The 27,994-nt window shown below is 39.5% G+C and overlaps 1 protein-coding gene across 2 annotated transcripts in view; it reads right to left on the bottom strand.

Moving 5' to 3' along the window:
- The window catches only part of IQUB (IQ motif and ubiquitin domain containing), a 59,051-nt gene that overhangs the window by 23,682 nt on the left and 7,375 nt on the right, over positions 1-27,994 (bottom strand). For both annotated transcript variants that reach the window (XM_016213356.2, XM_016213357.2), the window contains exons 4-8: positions 27,034-27,195; positions 26,775-26,947; positions 26,405-26,560; positions 13,837-14,047; positions 6,931-7,106 (exon numbers count right to left, since the gene is read on the bottom strand). In XM_016213356.2, the coding sequence (XP_016068842.2) occupies positions 6,931-7,106; positions 13,837-14,047; positions 26,405-26,560; positions 26,775-26,947; positions 27,034-27,195 (878 nt within the window). The remainder of the gene's footprint in view (positions 1-6,930; positions 7,107-13,836; positions 14,048-26,404; positions 26,561-26,774; positions 26,948-27,033; positions 27,196-27,994) is intronic.

The raw sequence follows: 27,994 nt of genomic DNA, 5'->3' as shown, positions 1-27,994 counted from the left end.
CCTTCCCACCCTTTAATTTTTAACTCAAACTCTACCTTTTCCATAAAGATTCCTAGCTACTATGGTCTGAACCAATAAAATCACTAGTACCTGAAATCCTATTGTACTTATAAATACACACACAGAGACACACACGCACATGTATGCAGTGTTTCTATTTCAATCTCTCAAAACGATAAAATATGGGTCCAAATTTTTCTATAATTATTTTATGTTCGTTAATTCTATATTTCCCAAAAGATTATAAGAGTAAATATTCCAGTTCTATATAATTCACAGGGCTAACAGCATTCATTCATTTAGCCAGCTAATATTTCTTGTGTTTACATCAGTCAGTACACTAGGTACTTAGTAAACAAAACACTATCCTGATTTCAAGAACTCTCAAATCTAATGGGATGTAAAGATAAGAAAATAAGTAACTAAAAGAAGGGTGATTATGCTTGATTGCAGGTAAATAGGAAACTAACTGGAGGAAAAAACAGTATCTAAGACGAAACCTGAAGAAAAACTAGGAGTTAGCCAGAGTAACAGGAACTGAGTGATAGATACAAAGAATCCTAGATTTGAAGTTCAAGTTCCCTAGTGTTGGCACTGCAAAGATATTAAAAATCTGTTTGGCAAATCTTTTTTACACTGTGATTTATTTCTGCCAACGCTGACAATTTGGTCTTCAAATCCAGGCTTCTTTAATTTCGGGCCTTAAGATGTTTTTTACTCTGATGCAGGAAAATGTCAACTTTGCTGATTTCTTTCCTGTTTCTTTTTTTCTTTGAAAGCTTTGGCTGCACTAAGAGATGTACAACAATCATGTTCTTAAATTGATTCGAGTGTAATAAATTCCACTTAGCTGCCAAAAAATGAGACAGCACAGAAACAGAAGAACAGCAGGAAGACGCATTTCAGGGAAGGGAAGGTGGAGAGAGACAACAAGGACCTGAGAGCCGAGGCGTCCACAGAACACAAGGAATGGCTGCACTGGGAGACGAGGTCTTTTTTCCTCCTAGATTAATACTCAGGTCCCTAAGGGCACAAATTAAGAATAACCCTAACCCTTCAAAAGCCACTGGGTAGTGATCAGCTTTTCTTTTACACAGCTAAGGGGCTGTGTTCATCCACGGAGGACACCCCTTGGGCTGTGGTGCTCAGAGACAGGCAATAACCGGTTGCATTTTTCTGTCCCATTAGCTGTTGGCCACGTGAGTAATGAGAAAAAACACTTAAATGCTAACACAGGTTGCAGTTTTTTAGCTTGTAATTATGAGAAGCTGTGTACAAATCAAAGATAATCAAAGAAATAAATGGCCTTGGCGCTAGAGAAAGCCTCTTACAAAAATGCAAATGGTCTCTCTACACAGTTTGGAGAAAAAGCGCCCAAGATACATTAGAAACTGGCTGATGATGTTTTTGTTCGGATTTCTTGACCTGAATTTCTTCACCTTTGTTAACTTGTGAGATTTTAACACTTGATAACCTGTGGAGGTCAATGTTTGATGTGTTAAAAGTACAAATTATTTAATGCTTCTCAAAACCTTTCGATTAAGCCTTTTAAGGAGAATGAAGACTTAGTATAGAATTCATAATAACTGTCTGACTCAATGCCTTGATTGTACTAATTTAAAATCATATCATTCATTACTCAGAGAAATTCTATGTTCAGGATAAAAAGATAAAAATAAAATGTTAGTTTAATAATCCACATAACACTTAGATTCAATGAAGTTAAACTAACACCAAAATTATAATTTTATTCTCCAATGTTATTTCCAAACTGCAGAAAAGTAAATGTTCTCATTACATATCTATATATTATGGTGCTAAATGTGGATCTTAAAACCTGCATTATGGCTCTGGTTGATAGTTTTGACATTTGAAAAACTCTCACCTTGTCTAGCTTCAGGGATTAATTATAAGCTATTTTTTCTTAGCAATAAAAAAACCTGTAGATTAATAAGTTACTTCAAGTTTTATAAACTGAACACTGAATCTTCCTGAATATTAGAGACAATGTTAGACATGGGGGTTGAGGTGGGAAGGTGGACAGGCATAAAGAGGAGTAGACATATGAGTATTTGCAACAAAAGACTTACTATAAAATCTACCTTGTCTCCTATGATGTTTAGTATGGCATCATGCACAAAAAGGTGATTAAAATTATTTTGTATTCAAATAACAAATATTTTATAATTTACTATAACAGGTTAAAAGCAGATCCAAAGTCACTATTAGTCAATATATATTTTTTAAACATATCTTTATTGATTTCAAAAAGGAAGGGAGAGGGACAGAGAGACAGAAACATCAATGATGAGAGAGAGTCATTGATCGGCTGCCTCCTGCACGCCCCCGACTGGGGATCGAGCCCACAACCCGGGCGTGTGCCCTGACCAGGAATCGGACCACGATCTCCTGGATCCTAGGTCGATGCTCAACCACTGAGCCACGCCCGGCTGGGCACTCAACATTTTTGCAGACTGGACTAATTAGGTGTGTAATGGACTGAGGATTGACCCTGAATGCAGAGGCTCCATTCTGTGGTGGTTGTTTTTTTGCCCTATACAACACTTTAGTCAAAATGGAGGTAAAATTCCCTTCTATGGGACAAAATGTCCATTTCCTCAAAATCTTAGCCTGGGGGTTGGTGAGATTAACTGGTGTATCAGCTGGGGTGGCTGCAGATTTAGAACTCTGATTCTAAAATCTATGACCCACAAAAAGGCATTCCCTTGATATCTACAAGTTCTTGTGGCTAACTTTTCTACCTTTCCTTCAACCTTCTGGTCTTGCATCTTTGTGTGTTGCCCTGAATCATCAGTCTGGACATTAAGGCCCAGTTATTTCTCTCATTCCCTGTCCACCTGCCAAAAAACACCATCTTGCACTTAATATTTCTTTTGTTTAGTAATACAACTAAAGAAGTCACAAGAAGCCACACTGTACCCCATTGCCTTCCAACTGCCTCCTCACTCTCTTTTTCACCCGTCGGTACTCAAAAATCTCCATTTTACTCGCACAAAACAATACCTCCTACACTGAGGATCCTTCAGGGTCTCAGATTCAAACCCAACAACTCATCAAAGTATTTATAAGAAACAAAAAACATCCCTGGCTGGTGTGGCTCAGTTGGCTGAGCACCCTCCATGCACCACAAGGTCGCTGGTTCGGTGCCCAGTCAGGGTGCACCCAGGGGGGCCTCAGTCATGCAGGAGGCAGCCAACTGGTGTTTCTGTCTCACGTCCATGTCTCTCTCCCTCTCCCTCTAAAATCAATAAAAACACATTTTTAAAAAGGATCAAAAAAATCTCTTCCTAATGGGAATTTCTGTGAATGAAATTTCCCCATCTTATTTTTATTTTTATTTTTGGTGAGATTTAAAGGCCTTATCTTAGAGTGATTCACTTCATGAGAAAGAGTTTTGGTCTTCAGTTGGCTCCAGAGTTACTATTTTATGTTGAGACTTGATCTACTTTTGGACTCTTTTTTAATTCAAAAAAGTGTTGAGACGATGCGAGACATTAGGCCTGGGGTAGGGGTGGGGGGAAAGATAAAAAGGCATAAAGAAGAACAGACACTGCAAAAGCATTTACAAGAAGAATTTAAAATGGTCTTGTAAAGCAAAGCAAAGCAGGAAGCAAAGCAGCAGAGAAAGCCCAAGTGGGAATCCTGCAGAAGGCGCGGCTCATCTTCCCTGTCCGGGGTACCTCGGAGGCCTCGGGCACCCTCAGAAACCGTGCCCGGGTCCATGCTGTGCTCCCTGGTAAGGTCAACAACCAGGCACTGAAGGAACACCGTTCCCAGCCACGAAGTTCTACTGAACATACAGCCACTTGCTAAAGGAATAGGTTTGCTTAAAATATGAATCTGGAGAAGTATATTATAGCTCCCATACAGTAGACTCATCTTTTCTAAAATGAAGATATTTAAAAATGTGAAATGACAGTATCTGCACTGTGTAATTCCTTGATAATATCTGGAATATAAAATTACACAAGTTATTCCTGCCCCTCTTTTCCGCCCGCCTTCCTCCACAGCACGTGGAGATGGTCTGTGCTAAGATGCGAGGGCACAGAGAGAAGGATGGCTCTTGCCTCCAGAAGCTCAGGATCCAAGGAGTCAGACATGTGAACAGAGACAATAAAACTGACCACAAGGTACCGAGAGAAGTTAGAGAGTCTCAGGAAAACACAGCCCGCAGGCTCAAGTAGGAGGGCCAGCGGATGCTTTCTGATCTTGTTTGGAAGGGGGCAGAGGGCCACTGGCGCAGGAAGGAAAGGGTATTCCAAGTAGAGACACCACCAGATGCAAAAGCGTCAAGAGCACACGCTTTTCCCGAGGACGTACAAGTAGCTGAGCGCGGCTGGAGCCGCGTGCGGGAGGCGCGGGGGGAGAGGGCGGGGAGGCCGCGGCGGGCGCGGGGGGCTGGGCCCGGGATGCAGGGCCTGTCCCCAGGGAGCGGGGGGAGGGCGGGGGGCTGGGGCCCGGGATGCAGGGCCTGTCCCCAGGGAGCAGGGGGGAGGGCGGGGGGCTGGGGCCGGGATGCAGGGCCTGTCCCCAGGGAGCAGGGGGGAGGGCGGGGGGCTGGGCCCGGGATGCAGGGCCTGTCCCCAGGGAGCGGGGGGAGGGCGGGGGGCTGGGGCCGGGATGCAGGGCCTGTCCCCAGGGAGCGGGGGGAGGGCGGGGGGCTGGGGCCGGGATGCAGGGCCTGTCCCCAGGGAGCGGGGGGAAGGGCGGGGGGCTGGGGCCCGGGATGCAGGGCCTGTCCCCAGGGAGCGGGGGGAAGGGCGGGGGGCTGGGGCCCGGGATGCAGGGCCTGTCCCCAGGGAGCAGGGGGGAGGGCGGGGGGCTGGGCCCGGGATGCAGGGCCTGTCCCCAGGGAGCGGGGGGAGGGCGGGGGGCTGGGGCCGGGATGCAGGGCCTGTCCCCAGGGAGCGGGGGGAAGGGCGGGGGGCTGGGGCCCGGGATGCAGGGCCTGTCCCCAGGGAGCGGGGAGAGGGCGGGGAGACCTCAGTGGGGTGCGGGGGGCTGGGCCCGGGATGCAGGGCCTGTCCCCAGGGAGCGGGGGGAGGGCGGGGGGCTGGGGCCCGGGATGCAGGGCCTGTCCCCAGGGAGCGGGGGGGAGGGCGGGGGGCTGGGCCCGGGATGCAGGGCCTGTCCCCAGGGAGCGGGGGGGGGGGGGAGGGGGAGGGCGGGGGGCTGGGCCCGGGATGCAGGGCCTGTCCCCAGGGAGCGGGGAGAGGGCGGGGGGCTGGGGCCCGGGATGCAGGGCCTGTCCCCAGGGAGCGGGGGGAGGGCGGGGGGCTGGGGCCCGGGATGCAGGGCCTGTCCCCAGGGAGCGGGGAGAGGGCGGGGAGGCCGCAGTGGGGTGCGGGGGGCTGGGCCCGGGATGCAGGGCCTGTCCCCAGCGAGCGGGGGCACGGGGGGGGGGGGGATCTCGTGCGGGCGCCACGGCCGGGGCAGCGTTATGGACGACGCAGGGGGAACTGCAGTGAGGCTGGCGGGCAAGAGCCTAACTTGGAGACAAAGCGATCCAGGCGCGGAGGACACCGGAAGGGTCGGAATTGGCGGCGGGCTCACACACAACACAGGCATCTCGGGACGACCCCCCGGGGCAAAGGGCAGCGCGAGGGGGCAGCTGCCCGTGGCCCGTGCTCGGCAGCCTGCCACCGCCGGGGTTCGGGGGCCCAGGCTTTGCGCCAGCGCGCGGGGCGCTGCGGTCCCAGCCTCGGCCTGCGCGGCCGCCTCGCACACGGGTGCGGTCATCGCGGCACCGCGGCAGAGCCTTTCCTCCCGCAGCGGGAGGGCTTGGGAGCGAAGCACACAGAGCCGGGCGGGCGGCGGCTGGGGCGCAGACAGACAGACAGGCGGCTGAGCGGGCGTCAGGGGCGGCGCCCGGGCTCCTGCGGAAGCAGCTGAGCAGCCGACGGAAGAGCCCCGTGAACTGGGGGAGCGCTACGGCAGGGTGAGTCCGAGGCGGGGGGAGGCGAGGCGATGTGGTGTAAGGGTTCACGGGAGGCGGACTCGGGGGACATCCAAGCAGCAAGGACAGCAGGCAACTGGGCATGTGGTTCTGGAAGCGCCTATCCGAGGTCTGGCCTGGAACCACGGGATTCCAGGATCCCAGTAGTAGTTAGAGCCACAAGAAAAGCTGAGATCAAACAGGAGCGTGTACTGGTAAGATAAGAGGAGGGCATTTACAGTGGCAAAAAAATATGGTTTTTGAGAACAAATGCTCTCAAACAAGAATTTACAACTAGAATCACTATAGGTGAATGTCTTGAAGAACTTCATTCATTTTCTTCTTGTAGCTGGTTGGCCTTTAATTGTTTGCAAAGATCAGGTTTATAAAAGAAAATTGGTCACTATGGAAACAGGCTGTTCAATATCAAACAGGCAATTTCACCAGGAAAAGGTAATTACTTTAGTTTTTCCTTTACTTGTATGTTTTCATGGTTTTCAATAATCACGCATCCTTTGGTCAGAAATTTTCAATCAGTTAATGACCTGGTGAGCAAGAGGAAAAACACTAGTCTATAGCTCTTTCCCCAGGTTGCTTACTATAGGGGCACACCAGACAGGAGATTTTGTGAATTTAATACTCCATTTTATCAGGTGTGCAATTCCTCTAATTTCTATAGCCAGCCTAAATCTAAATGAACAGAGTTACAAGGAAAGTGTGTCCATTTTTGTTTCTTTCATGGCCGAATCCCTTTTATTGAGAACACGTTAATTTCATGTTACTTGTCAATCATTATTCTAGGTTACAATTAAAATGTAAAGATGTATCAGAAGTAAAAATATAGAGAGAGAATTTAAAGAAATACATCACCAAAATGCTAAACAAAATTCACACAAATTCTTAAAATGTAAATTTCTTTTTACAGTTTTAAACGAAGGATACCTTGATATTTAAATAAGTGTTACTTCACTGACCTTATTCATAAAGGTTTCTATTATTGCTTCTTGGTTTGCCATATGAGCGATATACCTATGTCTCTCGATGGAAGCAATTATTTGGGTCTCTTTTTCCAGAAGTTCACACAAAGCAGCTTTCCTTTCGGCTCCGGTGAAAGTCTGGTTAATGCGTGCCAGTTCCTCTTGTCGCCAGACTAGAGGAATGACATGAAAGATGCAAGTTTTTTAAATCCCACATCTTTACAGAGCATTTTTTTTACCATCACATCCCAACAAGCAGCATTTTATTTTCATGTCAACTTAAATAAAGTTATACATGAACAGAATCACTCATAATGTACATCTGATACATTTTAAAAACAGGATGAAATAGAAGCTGAGCTACTTAAAGCAAAAAAAGCAGCCAAACAGATGGAAGCTGAAGGAAATCGATACAGGTAATGTCAACATGCCTCTAGGTAAGGGTGCTTGTGGGGTCCTCCCTGTAGGCAGGTTTCAAGGTATACCTAGACCTTGCCGTAACTTCCTTTCTATTCTTGTGGCTGCACTGAAAATAAATCTTTTTTTTTTAACTGTACTATTTACTTCATCTCCTGTTCTCTTCCCAATTCCTAGTCCCCTCTTTCTAATTGACCATAAAAAATGACAGCTGCTTACTACGTGCCAGGCTCTGTCCCAAATGCTTCTTGCATATATGAATTCGTTTACTCTCCTGACAAACCAGGGATTAGGTGCTACTATTATCCCCTATTTTATAGAAAAGGAAACAGGAAAAGAGACTGTGGACCCAAACTCTGGCAGGCTGGCTCCGTGGTCCATGGCCTCGGCTGTCTCTGCCCCTCAAAAGCATGTCATCCGTTCAAAATTGTACAGTTCTTTTCAGTGTGAACTTATTAGTTGGTTTACTCTGGAGAGCCACCTCTACTTAATTAGCCATCTAATTTTTTCCTCTTATATAAAGAAAGTTTATTATTACATTGTCAGAGTGAAGTTTCAGACTCTCATGAACTGTATTCTGGCCAATCAAACTTAATTTTCTTCCAAACTTTAAAAAACCTGGTTCACTTACCTGGTTATTATACCTGCCAAAACTCTATCACTCCTTTGCCAGTTCAAAATACTCAACCACCGCTGTGGAGCAGTTGCTATGTGAAAAGAGCTCTATAAGGCCTGACGGTGCCCACAAAAGGGAGGCAGGCATATGTGGGCCTCCCTGAAGGGGCCAGCAAGTGTCCTCGCTTTCCCCAGTTGGACAGCCTGTAAACCCTTCCACGGGGACCAAATTTCTGCCTCTCTTTCCATTTGTCTTTACCCAAAAGCCTACTATTTTATAACATTAGGCTTAAACACTTCCTTGGTACATCTCTTTTTATTTTAAATTTAATTTTTTCTATCACCACTTATGCCCTTTATTCTCTCTTCCACTCCCACCCACCCCGTCCCTCTTTGCAATCCCTGCACTGTTGTCCATGTCCATGAGTTATCTCTTTTTCTTCTTTTTCTCTAAATCCCTCAACACCCCCTCCCACCTCCCACACCAGAGGGGCACATCTCTTCTTGACGTAGAGATTACTTCCCCTTATCTCCCAGAGATATGACTCAACCAAGTAAAATATACTCTTCCTTTGTTATATTCTAGACATGATTATTTTCTCATCATGTTACAGGGATATTACAGAATATATTACATTTATATATAATTAGAAATTATATTTTCCTTCTATAAAATGCCGGGTTACTTTAACGCCAGTCTGCACTGAAAGGTAAATACCTGAAGCCATAGTGCTGTTTCCGGCCCTCTGCTGTTATAACCACTGCCTTTCATGACACCTAGTTTTACAGTTTTATCAGATCATTTCTTCCTCCTCTTAAATTTCAATCTGAAATTATCCTGATCAGGTCAAGGACTTGCCAGTTATGTTCTTAATAAGAATCTACTCTGGCCCTTGGCCAGTGGGGCTCCGTTGGTTGGGCGTCGCCCCGTGCACCGAAAGGTTGCTGATTTGACTCCCAGTCAGGGCACATGCCTGGATTGCGGGCTTGATGCCCGTTGGGGGCATGCAGGAGGCAACCAATCGGTGTTCACTCTCGCATCGATGTTTCTCTCTCTCTCTACCCCTTCCTCTCTCTAAAAATTTATTTTTAAAATCTTAAAAAAGAAAGAAAGAATCTATTCTGTCCCTGTAGCCACTATATGGCTTGGTTTGTCCAAGAAGAGGATTTGTAAATTTAAGAGCTAAATTATATTATACAAGTCTAGGAAATCCATGACTGATGACTTTATCACTTAAGAGCAGCAACCAAAAAGAACTTTTAAAAATTGAACAAACTCCATATGCCAAAAGGTAGTATATGAATGAAGAGAAAAATTGAATAATTGTTTGCTTGTGGAAATAATAACTGAGAATATTTATCTAATGGTATTACCTGGATGTTCCCAGAAAGCAAATAAAAACTGAATTATATTAGTAAGCCTATTTTACTTGCTAGTTTTACATTAGAAACCTTTCAGACCAGTAATAGACTTAGGCGACTAGGATTATTTAAGTTAGTGGGCCAACCTCAAGGAGCAAGATATTGTTCCCTAGATTAGTACTTAAATCCTAGGTAAATCTGGATATATACATATGTGCTTTTGAATACATACACTCATATGTATTCAGGTTTCATATTTTGCTTAAATTATTAGTATGACTTTTAAAAAGAAAACCACCCAATAAAGCTAATTAGAAATTAAAATTATAGGCCTTAATTCCAATAAAATTTTCCAAAAGATGAGCAACTTCCCTGTAAATCTATAGTAAAGGATAGAATATAGCATCAGAAATATACCATGTCCTAGCGACTAATAAGAAATAGAGCCCAGCCAGCATGGCTCAGCAGTTGAGCATCAACCTGTGAACCAGGAGCTCAGGATTCGATTCCTGGTCAGGGCACATGCCCAGGTTGCAGGCTAGATCTCCAGTGAGGGGCGCGCAGGAGGCAGCCGATCAATGACTCTCTCATCATGGATGTTTCTCTTTCTCCCTCTTTCTTCCTCTCTCTGAAATCAACAAAAACATATTTTTAAAAACTAGGAGCAGCTGTACGAAACTAATTTTATATCTCATTTGACTGTTTCCAGAACTATACATAGAAGATACTGAGGAAAACAAGAGATTCTTCCCCCTTTCATAACATATATATGTTCCCTGGGGATGATTTTAAAAAAGGAATGATATATTAGTTTGCAAGGGCGGCCATATCAAAGTACCACAGAAATGTATTTCCTCACAGTGCTGGAGGATAGAAGTTCAAGGTCAAGGTGATGGCAGGGTTAGTTTCTTCTGAGGACCCTCTCCTAGGCCTGTCGATGGCTGTCTTCCTCTGGTGTCTTTATATGATCGTCTCTCTCCATATCTGTTTCCTAATCTCTTCTTCTTATAAGAGCACCAGCCATATTGCCTTACATCCCATTCATAGGACCTCACTCCTTCCTAATTACTTCTTTAAAGTCCCAATCTCCATATACAGTCACATTCTGAGATACTGAGGATCAGAACTTCACCATATGAATTTTAGGGGAACACAAGTCAGCCCATAACAAATATCAATAACCCTCAATATTTTTAAAGAAAATTATGTTGCTTGGCTAGTGTGGCTCAGCAGTTGAGTATCAACCTGTGATCCAGGCGATCGGGGTTCAATTCCCAGTCAGGGCACATGCCTGGGTTGCGGACTCGATCCCCAGTAGGGGGCGTGCAGGAGGCAGCTGATCAACGACTCTGATCATTGATGTTTCTCTCTCTCTCCCTCTCCCTTCCTCTCTCTAAAATCAATAAAGACATATTTAAAAAGAAAAAAGAAAATGATATTACAGAAGTTGGTTCATTTGTAAGAATACATTATCTCCTATCCTCTGACAAATGGCCTAATTTCCAGTGTCCGCAGTTCAACCATAAAATGAAAGTATAAGACTAGCATCTAAAGTCCATACACATTCTAAGATTTCTGAGATCTAAATTGCAATTTCTAAATAACAAAATAATAGAACATACAATTTTTTCCACCACTGGCAGTTGATATGCATCTTCTTTTTAAAATTTTCATCACAAAATAAATAATAAACAAATAATAATAAAATTCTCATCACAGACTGGAAGACTGAATGGTGAGAACCAAGAAAGATTGAAAGCCCAGGGCCAGCTATGTAAATGGACTGATCCAGGGAGTCTCCAGAAGTTCTAGGTACCTTGAGATCAAGAGGTAAAATTACAGTAGACTCAAAAAACACAATTAACACAAGTCAAAATGAAGCAAAGGATTAGAAGATTCAGTTCAACACATATTTACTAGACATACTGAGCAAAGTCCTATCAGATGCCATAGGTACAAAGGTGAACGATTAAGAGAGTGGTGTGTACAGATAATAACGTGGTAAGAAAAAGAGGCTCTGAGCTCTATTCATGCTGTTGGGAGAGGTTTCCTAAAGATGTTGACGCCTGTGCTGAGTCTGAGAGAAGAGTGACAATTCAGATCAATGGAAAAATAAATAAATATTTTAAAAAGACATAAAAATCAAACATTGTTGCATGAATATAGTCTTTTCTTTGATTTATTATATTATCTTATATAGTTAAATTCATTTTCTTAAGTTGATTCTATTACTAAGGGAGAGGTATCTGGAGGAAAAGGTAAACTTTCTCTTAGGTATTCTAATTCAAACTATGCAATTGCCACTATGAGCCACAAGAGGGCAGCAGTTTAAAATACAGGAGTTAAGAATATGGACTGAAAACTGTATTATTAAAGAGAAAAGCAGTATAAATGATTGAGCTTGTGAACCAGAAATTTTAACTACAACAAAACAGACTTAAAAATTATTATTCTTAGAGCTTAAATTTAGAATTTTAAGACTAGAAAAAAATGGAGAGATGTCTCTTTTATATAAGAAATTTCATTTTCTTCCATATATATCATGTGTAGACATAAAATATATTTGTTCTACTTTAATATGGAAAATCCATATAAAATTATTTACCACATAACAGTAACTTAGACATGCATAGGTCTTTGTATTTTTTAAAGTATTTTCATAAATGTGATATTTCATATTTTTTACTTTATAAAGTGAAGTAGATGTGTCAAAAATTATTAAGCTCTTTTATGGATGAAGAAACTGAGTCTTTGGAAAAGTAAGTAACTTGTATAAGTTAATACCACTAGTAAGTAGAAAAGGTAGAACCCTCATTCAGCATATTTCCTATTATTTTGCACAGTTCCGTTAACCAAACAAAATAATAATGGCATTCTTTGGTCTATTCACATATGAATTTGGAATATTATTTGAATAGAGTTTTGCTAGAACAGAATATTAGTTTTATAATTATCAGTAAGATCTTTCACAGACACCTTGTTAACAGTATTCTATGTTTAACTACTAATAATTAGAAATAATCTTTGTTTTTATCTAACAGAGCAAATGGAAATAGAAGTAAAATTTAAAGTAAAAAAGAAAGTATTTGCACAGGTCAACATTTTGGAGAAAGAGGAAGCAGATGTACAAATCTAGGGAGCAAGCTTTACTGTTACACACTGCTACATTCCTAAAGCACTCAGTTTTGCATGTGAGATACATTTCTTAACATTGCTGGTTGGACCTAGTGTTGAACTGTATCATATTCAGTAAATAACGTATTATCATGTAGCTATTTAAATAGACCCAATATCCCACACCTAAAATTGTATTCAATTGAGAAGAAACAGTGACTTGTGTAACAGAACACATAATATCCACAAATAGTATATAAATAAAATTACAGTAAAAAACATTTACTAAAAGGTAATGTTATAAATCATAATGGCAGTCCAAGACTGTTATTTCTTGGAATTAAAACAACAACGACGAAAAAAACCCTGCTCAATAACAACAAAAACTGACACTATTTTTAATTTCTAAAATTTTTCTGTGATCACAGAGCCCAATTCTCCACGTTCCAGCATCTAAGGTAATAGGAAGACCTTCCCGTTCCAATTACTTCCACATTAGCAGATATTCCTGGGAAAACAGGAGCTAGAAATAGCTGCCTTACTACATTCCTATGTCTCCCCTTCATTCATTTATTCATTCATTCAACCAATATTTGTTGGGATGTGAGCTAAGCACAGAAAAACAGAGGTCATTTTTTTCACAAATCAGTTGTTCTCTCCCAAAGCTTACACTCAGTAGTGAAAATGTTACACAAAAGACGTAGTACTACAAATGATGGTGATATGAGTGAAAAGTTTGGAGCACAATGAGAACGTGGGATGACAATGGGATATGCAAGTTGTATCATCAGTCACAAAAGGCTTGGAGTAGATGACATTTAAGCTGAGACTGGAAGGGGGGCACTGGGACATGCTTGAAGAACAGGGTATCTACTGCTTGTTCAAGTACCTGAAGCTTCTAATTCTAAGACTAGCAAACATCGAATGAAGGAAATGAGGCAAAAAAGTCAAATGTGTAGAAAATATATACGTATATATTATCATTAATGGGAGGGAATTAAAAGGTATTGCCAAGCCCCTCATCTAAAGAGCAGGATCAGAGACAGGATGCTGGCCTGAGGACTGGAGACAGTTCAACTCTGAGTTCAAAAATTCCCAAGACTACTAAAGAACCATATTGGGCAATAATTTCTTTCTCTCTCAGGGATGAGGGTCAATGTACTAAAACTGCATGATGTACCCACTGTTAACGCAAAAGCATGTCCAGTTTCATTTCACCCGTAATTCCTGTCCCAAATGTAAAACACTATTCATCATTTTAAATTGTCTGGTCCAGATTCTCAAGACATTTTTCCTAAGGTAATAAGTCTTCCTTTTGTCTTTAGTAGACCTGTTTTTCCTACTAATGAAAAATTTTAAAATTCACATTTTATGCAAAGCCTATTTCAAACTTACGTTCTAGCGCATTATAGAGAAGCTCAAAATCTTCCTTCGTTTTAGGGTTATGCCTCCGGTAATAGTCCAGCTTCATGCGGTCTTGTTTCTCTCTCATCTTTCTTAGTTCTTCCTGTTCTTCCCACTGCAACCTCAACATTTTTTGTCTTCTTAAATCTTCTACCACCATCTTAGCATGCCACCGTCTATAGTAAGTCTGTAACACTATTACCTGTAGTTAAATTAAAGGGAAATGAAAAGTATCTGCCATCAACTTTACCAGTCAATAACAAAAGGCAACAATGGTTTTTATTCCAATTCAGTAAGTACTAAAAAACTCCGAGTCTAGTGTTAGTTCTGTGACAGATATCATCACATACATTATAACACTGATGGCACATCAGCCATCTGACTTCGAAATCCAGCAGATACACCTTCACAGGAGGCAGACAGTACAATACATAAGAGCACAGGCTCTAGAGTAAAACTTAGTTTAACTCTTCCGTCTGCAACTCGCTAGCTGTTTGGTTTTGGGCAAGCTGCTTGCCATCTCTGTGCTTTGGTTCCCTCATCTGCAGAACAGTGATAATAACAGTATGCAGACAAAGTGCTTAGTTAGCTTAAACCTGCTACTTCTCAAGTCACCAAAAATACTATTATTGCTACATTAATTGTCTCTACTATTATTGAATAGTAATTATCTCTAGTTTATCTTTTTGTCATTAGCATAAGCTCATATTTAAAACAAAATTGTACTTCCTAAACATACAGCAGGTAGGTTTTGTGGTGGAAATCACCACAGGCAGGTTAGATAAAAGGGAGATTTAAGCGAACAAGTATTTATTAAATGGTGAGAAACATAAATATGCCTGAAGGTCCACTGTAGTACTAGATCCTCAAAACACCTGCAATGTAGTTGAGTCTCTATTTTTGTTTACTAAACTCATAAATAAAAATAAAATGTGGAGAGGCTGGATCAAGATTGAAGACAGAAAACATGTTGACACATGTCTTCCCTCATCCTAATCCCTGATAATTAAAGATAATCGTATAAGCAGAAATAAGAAAAGACACTGGATCATACTGAAGGAGTCCTCCAAAGGAAGAGAAAGCTTGAAGAGTCCCCTCAAGAAAGGAGACATGTGGAATAAGTTGAAGGAGTCTAATCACATCCTGGACAGCAAGCTACGAAACAGAAGTGATTCTAAGGCTGCTTCAAGCCCCAAACTGGTGGATCAGTGAGCAGAAGGGCCCTTAGGCATAACTAACAAGGTGACTGCTTGAAAAATGCAAAAGGGACAGGCTCCTCTAAACTAAAGCAATTAGTTAAAGAGCAACAGAGGTATTTGCCTCTAGGCAAGAGGAGTTAGTGTCCCGAAAGGCTAGTGACACCCAGGATGAATAGAAGCACCCTCTCCAGAAAACTAGCTTTCTCCCAGAATCAAGCCCTGCCCATCCCCTAAAGTCTCAGTGTAAGGCTGTAGTAAACAAATAGGTTATAACACATTGGACATCAGGAATCTCAAGCACTCTGAGGACACACCCAAGAAAAGCCAAACATTTGAGAAAAGCCAACAAGTTAAAAAGTGTCTCATTCAACAAAGAAGAATTTACATTTGTATGAAACAGAATTACTAGAACAGTAGGTCTCAGAGCCTGTTGGCCAGACCAGCAGCAGCATTATCTGGAAAATTGTTAGAAATGCAAATTCTCAGCCTCCCCACAACCCCCACCCCCCACTGAATCAGACACTCTGGAGTGGGGCAGGGATTCTATATCTTTACAAGTTCTCCAGGTACTTCTGAGGAATGGTTTTAGAACCATTCTGCTAGAGTATAACAAACACAACAAAACAAAAAACAAGACCAGACTAGATAAACATTTTTGGAGAGGAAGAAAAGGCTATTGAATCAATATATAAAAGAATCAAGAAAAACTGTGACAAAATTTTTATTTTTGAAATTTAAAAAATCAGTAGAACATGTTTACCTTGAGTGCTATTAAATTTGTTAAATCTTAATTAAAGACACTAAAACACAGTTGTTTAAACAACATGGAATTTTTCCCTTCTCACATCATAATCCAGACTGTCACGCAGTTTAGGGCTGGAAGGAAACTGCCATATTCAACAAATGGCTCCCCATGGTGTGTCCTGGGTGGCTGGTGCACGCTCACCATCTTCTGAGTGAGTAGAAAGAGGGAGAACAAAAGACTTGCAACCCAGTCACTTTAAGAGCAATATCCAGAAGTGCCATGTGTCATTTCCCCTCACCTCTCATTTTCCAGGCCTTAGTTACTGGGCTCACCCACACACAGGAGAGGTGATGGAATGTGTGAAACTCGGTCTTCAGTGTGCAGCCCAAGGCCAGCAAAGCATTACTATGGTGGGAGAGTGGACATTGGCCGAGAACCAGTAGTTTATTATAAGCTGATCTGCAGAGCACCTAAGAGAATTAGTAAGCAAGAAACTTAAGCAAGAAAATCTTTTAGAATGCAGTGTAAATGGTCATAAAAGTTAGAAAGAATGCAGAAATATTAAGAGATATGTAAGATAAATGCAATAATTAAGAGACATGTAAGATAAATGATACTGGTTCTAGACAGAATGAAGAAAGTTGATTAAAAAAATTACTCAAAATATAGTTGAAGATGGATGGACCTAGAGGGTACTGTGCTGAGTGAAACAAGTCGGACAAAGAAAGACAAATATTGTATGATTTCATTTATATGTGGAATCTAAAAACACCAAATGAATAAACAAAACGAAACAGAAACATATTCAAAGATACAGAGAACAGATGGTTTTGGGGGGCGGGGCAGACAGATGGGTATAAAGAGTGAAAAGGGAATAGTGATACAAAGTTCCAGTTATAAAATAAATAAGCCACAGGGACCTAATGTACAGCACAGGGAACATAGTAACATCATAATGACTATAGAGTGACAGATGGTTACTAGACTTACTGTGGTAATCACTTTGTAAGGTATATAACTGTGGAATCACTATGTTGTACCCCTGCAACTAATATAATATTGTAAATCAACTATGCTTTAATAAAAAATTTTAAAACAGAAGAATATTTCACAGAACTAAAGAAGGACAGAAGCTCTCAGATAGAAAGGGACCATAATCAATTCTAAAGAACATCACAAGATTACTAAAGATAAAGTGAAAACCCTAAAAGCTCCCAGAAAGGAAATAAAGAACTGAGAATCCGATTGACATCGGACTTTTTAATCAAATAGTTTCAAAGTTACAAAGAAAAATAACTTTGAAAACAAGTGTGAATCTAACCTCTACACCCATTCAAACTAAAACCCAAGAATAATAAGGGTCATTCAATAGGACTTAAATGGTTTACCTCCCAAGCATAATTTGAAGGAATTACTACAGAATGTGTTCTAGCAAGAAGAATAAATTAAAGGGGGGAATTAAAGAAGTGAGCAAAAACTTCAAAAAAGTTAAGTTAAATACATCTTATTTGAAAAAATTCATATCTATTATATCAATGTAAATATATAAAAACAATCTGAAGTTATAATTATATAGTAAATTATAATTATATAATAAGTTATACATATATTTATATAAAATTATAATTCTAGACCAAACCCTCACTGGAGAGGAGGAATGAGGGAGGAGGGCAAGGAAAGAAGAAAAAAAAGGCCTGCTAAGGGCCTTGACTGTTCATGGGAAAGATATAGAGCAGGATTAAATATGCATTTGATATTAAAAAATTAGGTGTGTTAAAATTTTTTATGAGTAACAACCAGGAAAATAGAAATAAAGTATCTATTATTGAACTATAAAAGATCAAAAACATGAACAGTTTAGTCAGACCAACCGAAAGAAAGGAATGTTAGTCAAAGAATAAACAAGAATAAATAATCAGTAAAAACAAAATGAGACGGCAGGAATGAGTACAAAAATACCCACAGTCACATGTAATCGTGCCTAAAGCAAGAAAGATTTAAAATAAATACTAAGCACTGAACTAAAAAACCTCAAGAATAACATAAATATGATACAAACAGAAAAGAATCAATGAAGATAAAAATAACTAATGAAATGGAAATTTACTCCTTACACTGGCTTTTAACCAATCCCTCTGTTTGTAGCTCACATCTCACTTCCATCTCCTACAAAACCTACAATTCACATTCCAAGATTTTCATGGGGTAAATTTATTTGGTTCTTGATTCCTTTCTCCTTGAAAGGACTTTAGATTTTCACTTCCTCTACTCAAGGAAGTCAATTAACACTACTCCATCTGCTTTATAACTTGAAAAACAATTAGCTGACATTTACTTTTCTCTCTTCTCATGTGTTCTTGTTCCTATATGTTTATATTTTCTTCCTTTAACATCCGAGTCAGGGCACATGTCTGGGCTGTGGGCTCAATCCTAGTAGGGGACATGCAGAAGGCAACCCATCAATGATGCTTCTCCCTCATTGATGTTTCCCTCTATCTCTCTCCCTTCCTCTCTCTAAAAATCAATAAAAAAAATTTTTTTTAACTGGCTTTCTGAAAAGATGTATATAAGTTTAAAAAAGAAGAAAAAAACAGGCAGTAAAAATCTCTGACAGTTCTCTTGGCAATATTTTTTTCTGACTTATCTCCTCAGTCAAGGAAAACCAAAGAAAAAATAAACAAATGGGACTACATCAAACTAAAAAGTTTTTGCAGAGCAAAGAAAACCATCAACAAAATAAAAAGACAAACTACTGAACAGAAGAAGATATTTGTCAATGATACATCCAATAAGGGGTTAATTTCCAAAATTTATAAAGAACTCATCCAACTCAACATCAAAGAAACAAACAACCCAATTTTAAAAGGGGGTAGAAGATCTGTATAGACACTTCTTCAAAGAGGACATATAGATGGCTAATAGACATGAAAAGATGCTCAATGCCGCTAATCATCAGAGAAATGCAAATTAAAACCACAATGAAATATCACCTTACACCTGTCAGAATGACTACCATCAGTAAGTCAACAAGCAACATCTGTTGATGAAGATGTGGAGAAAAGGGAATCCTAGGGCACTGTTGGTGGGAATGCAGATTGGTACAGCTACTATGGAAAATAGTATGGAGGTTCTTAAAAAAATTAAAAATGGAACTGCCTTACAACCCAGTGATTCCACTTCTCAGTATATATTCAAAGAAACCCAGAACACTAATTCAAAAGGATATACACACCTCTATGTTCACTGCAGGATTACTTACTATAGCCAAGATATGGAAGCAACCCAAGTGACCATCAATAGATGAGCGAAGAAAAAAGTGGTGGTTCATATACACAATGAAATATTACTCAACCATAAAAAAGAATGAAATTTTACCATTTGTGAAAGTATGAATGAATCTAGAGGGTATTATGCTAAGTAAAATAAGTCAGACAGAGGAAAACAAATACCATATGATTTCACTTATGTGTCTAAAGAACAAAATAAACAAACAAACAAAATTAAAACAGATTCATAGATACAGGGAACAGACTGATGTTTGCCAAAGGGGAGGGAGGTTAGGGCCTACGTGAAAAAGGTGACAGGATTAAGAAGTACAACTGCTCTAATTAATTAATCTGAGCAAGTCACTAAACAAATAAATAAACATAAAATAGATATAACACTGATCCTTGGAGTGAACAGTAACAGGATAAAGAGTTGCTACAAAGGGCAGGATAGAGTTGCTACAATATATTATCTAAAATGTCGAGTTTTCAACAACAAAACAATTATGAAACATGCAAAGAAAGAAGACAGTATGATCAATATAGGGGAAAAAACAACAACCAGTCAATAGAAACTAACTCCAACAGGTCCCAGGTACTGAAATTACCAAACAAACAAAGACGTCAAAAAAAAAACCTGAAGGAAACAATGCCTAAGAGTTAAAAGAAAGTAAAATAACAATGATTCATCGAATAGAGAATATCAATAAAGAGACAGAAATAGCCTGGCCGGCGTGGCTCAGTGGTTGAGCATCGACCTATGATCCGGGAGATTGAGGTTCGGTTCCCAGTTGAGGCACATGCCCAAGTTGTGGGCTTGATCCCCAGTGGGAGGGGAGGGGGGCAGTAGGCAGGTGATCAATGACTCTCTCATCATTGATGTTTCTATCTCTCTCTCCCTCTTCTTTCCTCTCTCTCTGAAATCAATAAAGACATATTTTAAAAAAAGGAGAGACAAAAAATAATTAAAAGAGAACCAAATGGAATTTTGTGGGTTTAATAATATAAAAACTGAAATGAAAACTCATTAGATAAGCTCAATAGAAGATGTGAACTGGCAAAAAAAAAATAATGAGGGACTTCTGGTCAAGATGGCAGAGCAGGTAAATGCTATACTCACCTCTACCCAAGTCTACATCAAAATCACAACTATATTACAGAACCAACATTATTGAAAACCACCTGAAGATCAGATGAACAAAATTACTATAACTAAGAATATAAAGAAGAAACCATGTTGAGACTAGTAGGAGGGGCAGAGAAGGGAATAGACAAGTCCCACATCCACATTATGGTGACTAAGAATCAGGAGGAATACCTCAGCTGCAGAGGTTCTCACACACACCAGACAAGGGTTTCCAGCCCCACACTAGACTTCCCAACCCAGGGCTCCAGCACAAAGAAAAGTCCTTATAACATCTGGCTGTGAAAACAAGTGGGGATTGCAACTGAGTAAGATGGAGACCTAGGTGCTGCAGGTCTTAAAGGGATGGTGCACAGCCTCTCTCACTAACTAAGCTCATTCAGTCTGAGCTCCAGCACAGAGCAGCAGCTCAAAAACACCAGGGACATATCTGGAGGAACTCAATTGACGAGCTTCAATACAAGGGCTGGAGGTGCAGGGGGATAAGGCACCTCTCTCCAGGGAAGAAAGTGCTGGCAGACTCCATTATTCCTTTGTTGAGCCTTCCTCTACCTAGCCAGCAGGTGCAGTTGCAAAATTAAAGATCACCATTCACTTGGCTAACACTGTTTGCACACCCTAGTGATTCCCTGAGAATCTGCCACACCAAACTTGTACACCCCACCAAACTTTTTCCAGCAAATCCTCAACACAGGTAGTTTTCCTCAGATTTTGCTGATGACTTTCCTAAAATCTCTCAAAGGTCCACAATCCCCAAACAAGCAGCAGCTGGCGATGGCATACACCGTACCTCTTGCAAAGCATCCCCAAAACCAGGTCTAATGGCAGACAGACTCAGTTTGCAGCCTAGCTTCTTCCAGGTGCCTCCAAACCCACCACAGGCAACAATCAACTGCAGATCACTTTGTATCTCTTACCAGCTCACCCTGGGCTGTACACAGTCAGTGACTGATCTTGACCAGCACCAGAGCTCATCCGAAGATGCCCCATAACCAACATACAAAGTGGCCAGCTTCAGACCACACCAGATCACCACTCAACCAGTTTCACAAAGAACACACCTAAAGTGATGAAAAGCAAAAAATTATCTATCACCAAATTATTCTATCCAGCAAGGCTATCATTTGGAATAAAGGAGAGATAAAGAGTTTCCCATAACACACACACACAAAAAAAAATTAAAAATATGCATAAGAAAACATAGGAAAGAAACTCTCACTGACAAATGCAAAACATAATAAAAGCAGTAGATCAAACAACTATAAAGTTATTACAAAGATTAAAAGGCAAAAGTAGGAAGATCATATTTAATTACAACAATAAAGAGATACAAACACACACACAAGAAGTTAAAAAAAATGATAAAAAACAAAAGTGGATGGTGTGAGTAAAAATTGTAGATTTTAGAATGTGTTCAAACTTAAGCAACCATCAACTTAAAATAGGGTGCTATAAACATGGCTTGGTCTATAGAAAACACATGGTAACCACAGCTACATAGGTAATCTAGGCAGAAAGTCAACAAGGAAACAGGGGCCTAAAATGGCACATTAGATTAGATAAACAATATTGATATTTTTAGGACATTTCACCAAAAAACAGCAGGTCTTGGTTTACAGTGTGGCCTGTCCCATGTGCCTTCAGACCCAGCACAGGCAGCCACTAACCATGGTTTACTTTGTAGTACCTACAAGCTAATGCTGAGTTGGTCACAGGCAGTGCCTGACGTTGGCCTATACTGAAGCCCTTCCAATAGGCCCCAGAACCTATAAACTTAGTGGCCAGCTTCAGGCTACAACAGAACACCACCCAATTAGCTCCACAAATGGCACAACCAAAGGGTGGTCTTGGCAGGCAAACCAATTGAGGTAAACTCCAGTCCATGGAGTCATCCCACACACATCAGTTTGAACACTTTGATTAAGGTGAATACTCACAGTCAATCAGCCTGAGGGTCACCCCAACCACTGATGTTCCAACAACAATCAAGGTACAACTACAATAGGAGGGCACACACAACCCACACAAGTAAAGTCCTGGAGTACCCAGCTTCAGCAATTAGGGAGACTGAGCCACGGGTCCCCAGGACATATACAACATAAGGCCACACTGCCAACTTGGGAGACATAGCAGATCTAACTAATACCTGGAAATGAAAATAGAAACCCTATAAAAGAACCAATCAAAAATAAAGAATATAATAACTTAAATGAAAAATACCCTAACAGAAATTAACAGCAGATTCAATGAAGTAAAGGATTAAATCAGTGATTTGAAAGAGAAGGTAGTAGAAAACACCCAATTTAAACAGCAAAAAGGGAAAAAAAAAATAGGATAGTTTAAGAAACCTCTGGTATAACAATATTCACATCACAGGGGCACCACAAGAAGAGTCAGCAAGGACTAGAGAACCTATTTGAAATAATAATGACTAAAAACTTTCCTAACCTGGAAAAGGAAATAGATGGACAAGTCCATGAAGCACACAGAGTCCCAAACAAGATGAACCCAAAAGATGGCCACACCAAGACACATTATAATTAAAATGCCAAAGGTTAAACACAAAGAGAGACTCTTAAAAGCAGCAAGAGAAAGGCAGTTAGTTACTACAAGGGAGCTCCCATAAGACTGTCAGCTTATTTCTCAATATAAACTTTTCAGGCCAGAATGAATTTGCACAAAATATTCAAAATGATGTAAAGCAAGGACCTACAACCAAGAATACCCTATCCAGCAAGGCTATCAGTTAAAATTGAAGGAGTGATAAAGAGTTTCCCAGACAAGAGAAAGCTAAAGGAGTTCATCACCAACAAGCAGTAGTACAAGAAATGTTAAAGGAGATTTTTAAAGAAGATGGGGGGAAAAATGAATATGAAGAATAAAATGGAAATAACTACATACCTATCAATAAACACTTTAAATATAAATAGATTAAATGCTCCAGTAAAAAGGTATAGGATAGCTGAAAGACTAAGAAATCAAAGCCATGGCTGAGTAACTCAGTTGGTTAGAGCATTGTCCCGATATGCCAAAGTTGTGGGCTCAACCCCTGGTCAGGGCACATACAAGAATCAACCAGTGAATGCATAAATGAGTGGAACAAATAATCAGTGTTTCCCTTTGTCTCTCCCATTCTCTGTCTCTCTCTAAAAATCAATAAAAATTTAAAACTAAAAAAAGAAGTAAAGAAAGAAAACAAGACCCATACATATACCATCTGGAAGAGACCCACTTCAGATGAAAGACATACACAGGCTGAAAGTAAAGGGATGGAAAAAGTCATTTCATGCAAATGGAAACGAAACAAAAGAATACCAGAGTAGCAATACTTCTATCAGACAAAATAGACTTTAAAACAAAGTCTATAATAAGAGACAAAGAAGGACATTTTGTAATAAAGGACTCAATCCAATAAGAGGATATAAACATTTGTGCTCCCACACAGGAACACCTAAATATATAAACCAAATATTGACAGACAAAAGGGGAGAAATCAATAATAATACACTCTGAGTAGGGGACTTTAATACCCCATTGTAAGCAATGGATAGATATTTCAGACAGAAAATCAACAAAGAAACAATGGCCTTAAATGACACATTAGACCAGATGAATTTAATTGGTATTTTCAGAGCGTTTCATCCCAAAGTAGTAGAATATACATTCTTTTCAAGTGCACATGGAATATGCTCCAGGACAGACCACATTTTAGAACACAAAAGAAGTCTCAATAAATTTAAGAAGACTGAAATCATATCAAGTATCTTCTCTAACCACAAAGGCATAAAACTAGAAACCAATTACAAGAAAAAGCTGAAAAACACATAAACACATGGAGACTAAATAATATGCTACTAAACAATGAATAGGTTAACAAAGAGATCAAGGAAGAAATCAAAGACACCTTGAGACAAATGAAAATGGAAACACAACAACCCAAAATCCATGTGACACAGAGAAAGCAGTTGTAAGAGGGAAATTCATAGCAATACAGGCCTACCTCAAGAATCAAGAAAGTTTCAAATAAACAATCTAACCTTACACCTAAAAGGAAGTAGAAAAAAGATCAACAAAAAAACCCAAAGTGAGTACACGCAATGAAATGATAAAAATTAGAGTGGGAATTTAAAAAAATAGAGTCTAAAAAAAATTCAAAAGATCAATAAAACCCAGAGCTGGTTCTCTGAAAAGATTTTAAAAGTTGATAAACCTTTAACCAGGTGAGAGAAAAAGAGAGAACCCAAATAAATAAAATCAGAAATGAAAGAGAAATAACTGATACTTCACTAATACAAAGGTTTAAGAAAATACTACAATTATACGCCAAAAGATTGGAAAATCTGGAAGAAATAAATTCTTAGAATCATACAATCTTCTAAGACTGAATTGAGAAGAAACAGAAAATCTGAACAGACCAATCACTACTAACAAAACCAAACCAGTAAACAAAACGACCAACAAATAAGTGTCTTGGAACGGTTGACTTCACAGATGAATTTTACCAACATTCAAAGAATTAACACCTATCTTTCTCAAACTATTTCAAAAACTTCAAAAGGAGGGAAGGGTCCCAAGCTCATTTTATAAGGTCAGCTTTACCCCAGTTCCAAAACCAGACAAAACATTACAAAAAAAGAAAATTATAGGTCACTATCTCCCATAAACAGATGCAAAATTCCTCAACAAAATATTAGCAATCTGAATTCAGCACAACATTAAAAAGTCATACACCATGACCAAGTAGGGCTCATTCCTGGGATGTAAGGTTGGTACAATATCTGCAAATCAATTAATGACATTAAAAAATCATATGAATATATCAATAGATGTAGAAAAAAAGAATTCGACAAAATCCAGTACCCATTGTTGTTAAAAACTCAGCAAAGTGGGAATAGAGGAATCATTCCTCAACCTAATAAATGCCATATATGATAAACCTACAGCCAACTTCATACTCAATGGGCAAAAACTAAAAGTATTTCGCTTAAGAACAGGAACAAGACAGAGATGTCCCCTTTCGCCATTCTTATTCAACATAGCGTTGCAAGTCCTAGCCACAGCAATCAGACAAGAAGAAACAACAAAAGGCATTCAAATTGGAAAATAGGAAGCAAAACTCATTATTCACAGATGACATTATATTGTACATGGAGAACCCTAAAGGCCCCAACAAAAGACTATGAGAGTTAATAAATGAATTTTAAAATGTAGCAGAATACAAAATTTACCCCCAGAAACCAATGGGAATTTTATACACAAATAATGAACTCTCAGAAAGAGAAACTAAAAAGTTAGATGTAAAAGGATGAAGAAAGGCTATGTAAACATAACATAAACAGTTGGAGTGGTTATATTAATATAAGAGAAAACAGGCTTTAATGTCCTTTTGGTTTCAGTCAGTCTAGAACCCTTCCTAGGTGATTCTACAGTAGTGGATTAAGGCCAAGGGATAGAGGGGAAAAATTAATAAATGGCCAAAGGTAACACACAAAGTCCCAGGGATTCCCTAAGGGAAAGGGAAGGATTAGGAGTATTTAGCATTCAGGTTCCTTATATTGGGGGCAGGTTAATGACAAAGACTGCTTTTACTACCAATAAAACATGACTCACACTGACAAAGATTCTCTCCTTGACCAAATTCTAATCAGGCTCCTCCGAGCTCTCGTCCAACTATGTCTTGACATTTGGGCTTCTGTGTTCATCTTTGCATTGTTTAATTTTATTAAGAATCCTGCTAACTCAGTTTAATCAGAATCCCCACCCTCATTATCTGAACACCCTTGATATCTGACCAGGTTCCTCATCTTCCACCATCCCCTAAATGATGCCTAATCACTCTGCATTGGCTTCGGCAAAAATCCTGCTAGGTTGGTTTCGCCAGAAAACCCTTTACCCCTGATGCTTTCTTAGTAATTTTCCATCCACTGACCCATATCCTGCTCCTTGGCTGTAAATCCCCACTTTTCCTGTTGCATTCAGAGTTAAACCTAATCTCTTCCCTATTACAAAACTCCACTGTAAAAGCCCCTTTTGAATCAAGTCTGTCTTACCATCTTTAACAAGTAATGTAACTCAGCCTTTAACAGCACTCATGTGGGTTCCTCTGCAAGCTAGTGTGGCTTAGGCAAAGACACACAGATATACACAGAACAATTGACTCACATATTTAATTTTTAGTATTCACCCATAGTAAAAGTTATCTTACCGCCGCTAATCTTTCAGCATGGTATTCTGCTGCTGAAAAATATTTTCCTGGTGTTACCAGTTTATCAGTCATATTTGATACATACACACCAATTTTAGTCATCTGTGTGGATGTCATATTTGTAGTTTGTTGGAGCTTTTTCCTCTGAAAAACTGTCTAAAATAAAAACATAATAATTTTAAATAAACATATATTGTATACACATATAAATGAGTAAAAAGCATATTTTCCTACATAATTAAGTTAATTTTCTTTCATTATTTTAATGCCATATAGTTCCTTAGAAGATTTTTATTTGAGAGAGGTATACAGCATAACAATTGCTGATTTGATAGCCTCAAAAACCTATAAGGAAAAATAAAAATATTACCTGGGCATCCCTACAAAATACACTGTATTTTTGAGGAATCTTTTTAGGTACAGTTTGTGTTCCAGCATTGTGATATTCTATTCCTGTTATTTTATGTCTGAATCCACCAAGAAATGGTTTGTGAAAGTCAGATTTTATAATCTCAACAGCTACCTGCTGGTACTGATCAATGCCTGAGGAGATAAAACCAAGACTGAATGGAAGTTCAACTACAAATCAAGTCTAAAATACTTCACCTAAAAGACATCAAATAACTAACCAGTTTGTACTCTGACAGTTATGACTTGAGAGGCATCACTGAGTTCAATTATTCTTTTGATTGGATATAGATCTGGATGTATAGAAAAGATTTCCACTTGTACAACATCCCGCGGCTTAACTCCATGTTGTAGTAGAGTCTCATTATTTTTAAGAATCATTCCTAAAAATGATATAAAATTACAAGTGTTACGACAAAGAAATGACTACATATATTCATTTTAAGGGGATAGAAAACATCAAAGGTGTTTATATAAACACATGTTGTTTAATTACCAAAATATTGATTGGTATCAAGTACCAGTGGTGTCCACCTCTTGCTATAATGTTAGTACAGAAAACTCCACAATGGGAAAAGTTAAGGTGGTACTCAGGAGCAAGAATTCAGCATTATAAGTAAAGCTACAACTCTTAACTCATCAGAAATGCAAATATATAATAACTATGCAACTCTGTAAACACTTTAAAAAAATTAAAGCCTATTCTATAAGATGAGCAAAATCACTCTAAATACTGATTCTCTAAAAAATGACAGTGTGTTATATGTAAGCACAGGACATATCATAACAGGGAAAACCTAATTATTTTAATATCCCTATCTCTAAGCAGAAAAGTATATGGTCAGAATTCCAAAGAATCCCTTCCTTTCTCTGCTTCTATAATCAGAAACTCATAAATTAATTAATGCCAAGGTAGAACTAAGCCTCAGTTTTGTGCTTGAAAAGTATACATCACTTTATTTTTATGTTGTATTGCTTCAACTTCTACCTTCTCCTCATTGGTTTATTCTATAAATTTACTCATTTATTTCTCTCCTTTAAGGCATACAAAAATATGTATAATGTTACTGGCTGCTGTTTTGTTTCATGGAAACTTTATTGATAGAACCCATACCAATTTTCCAAAGTATGGTCTTCCTAATTATAATAAGTAAGTTGAGCATAGCGAAGGTTTTGGTATAT

This window comes from Miniopterus natalensis, chromosome 10 (assembly GCF_054644295.1).
Source record: "Miniopterus natalensis isolate mMinNat1 chromosome 10, mMinNat1.hap1, whole genome shotgun sequence".
NCBI classification, from domain to species: Eukaryota; Metazoa; Chordata; class Mammalia; order Chiroptera; family Miniopteridae; genus Miniopterus; species Miniopterus natalensis.
Note: the sequence above shows the minus strand (reverse complement) of the source record. Positions and strands in the feature narration are given on the sequence as shown.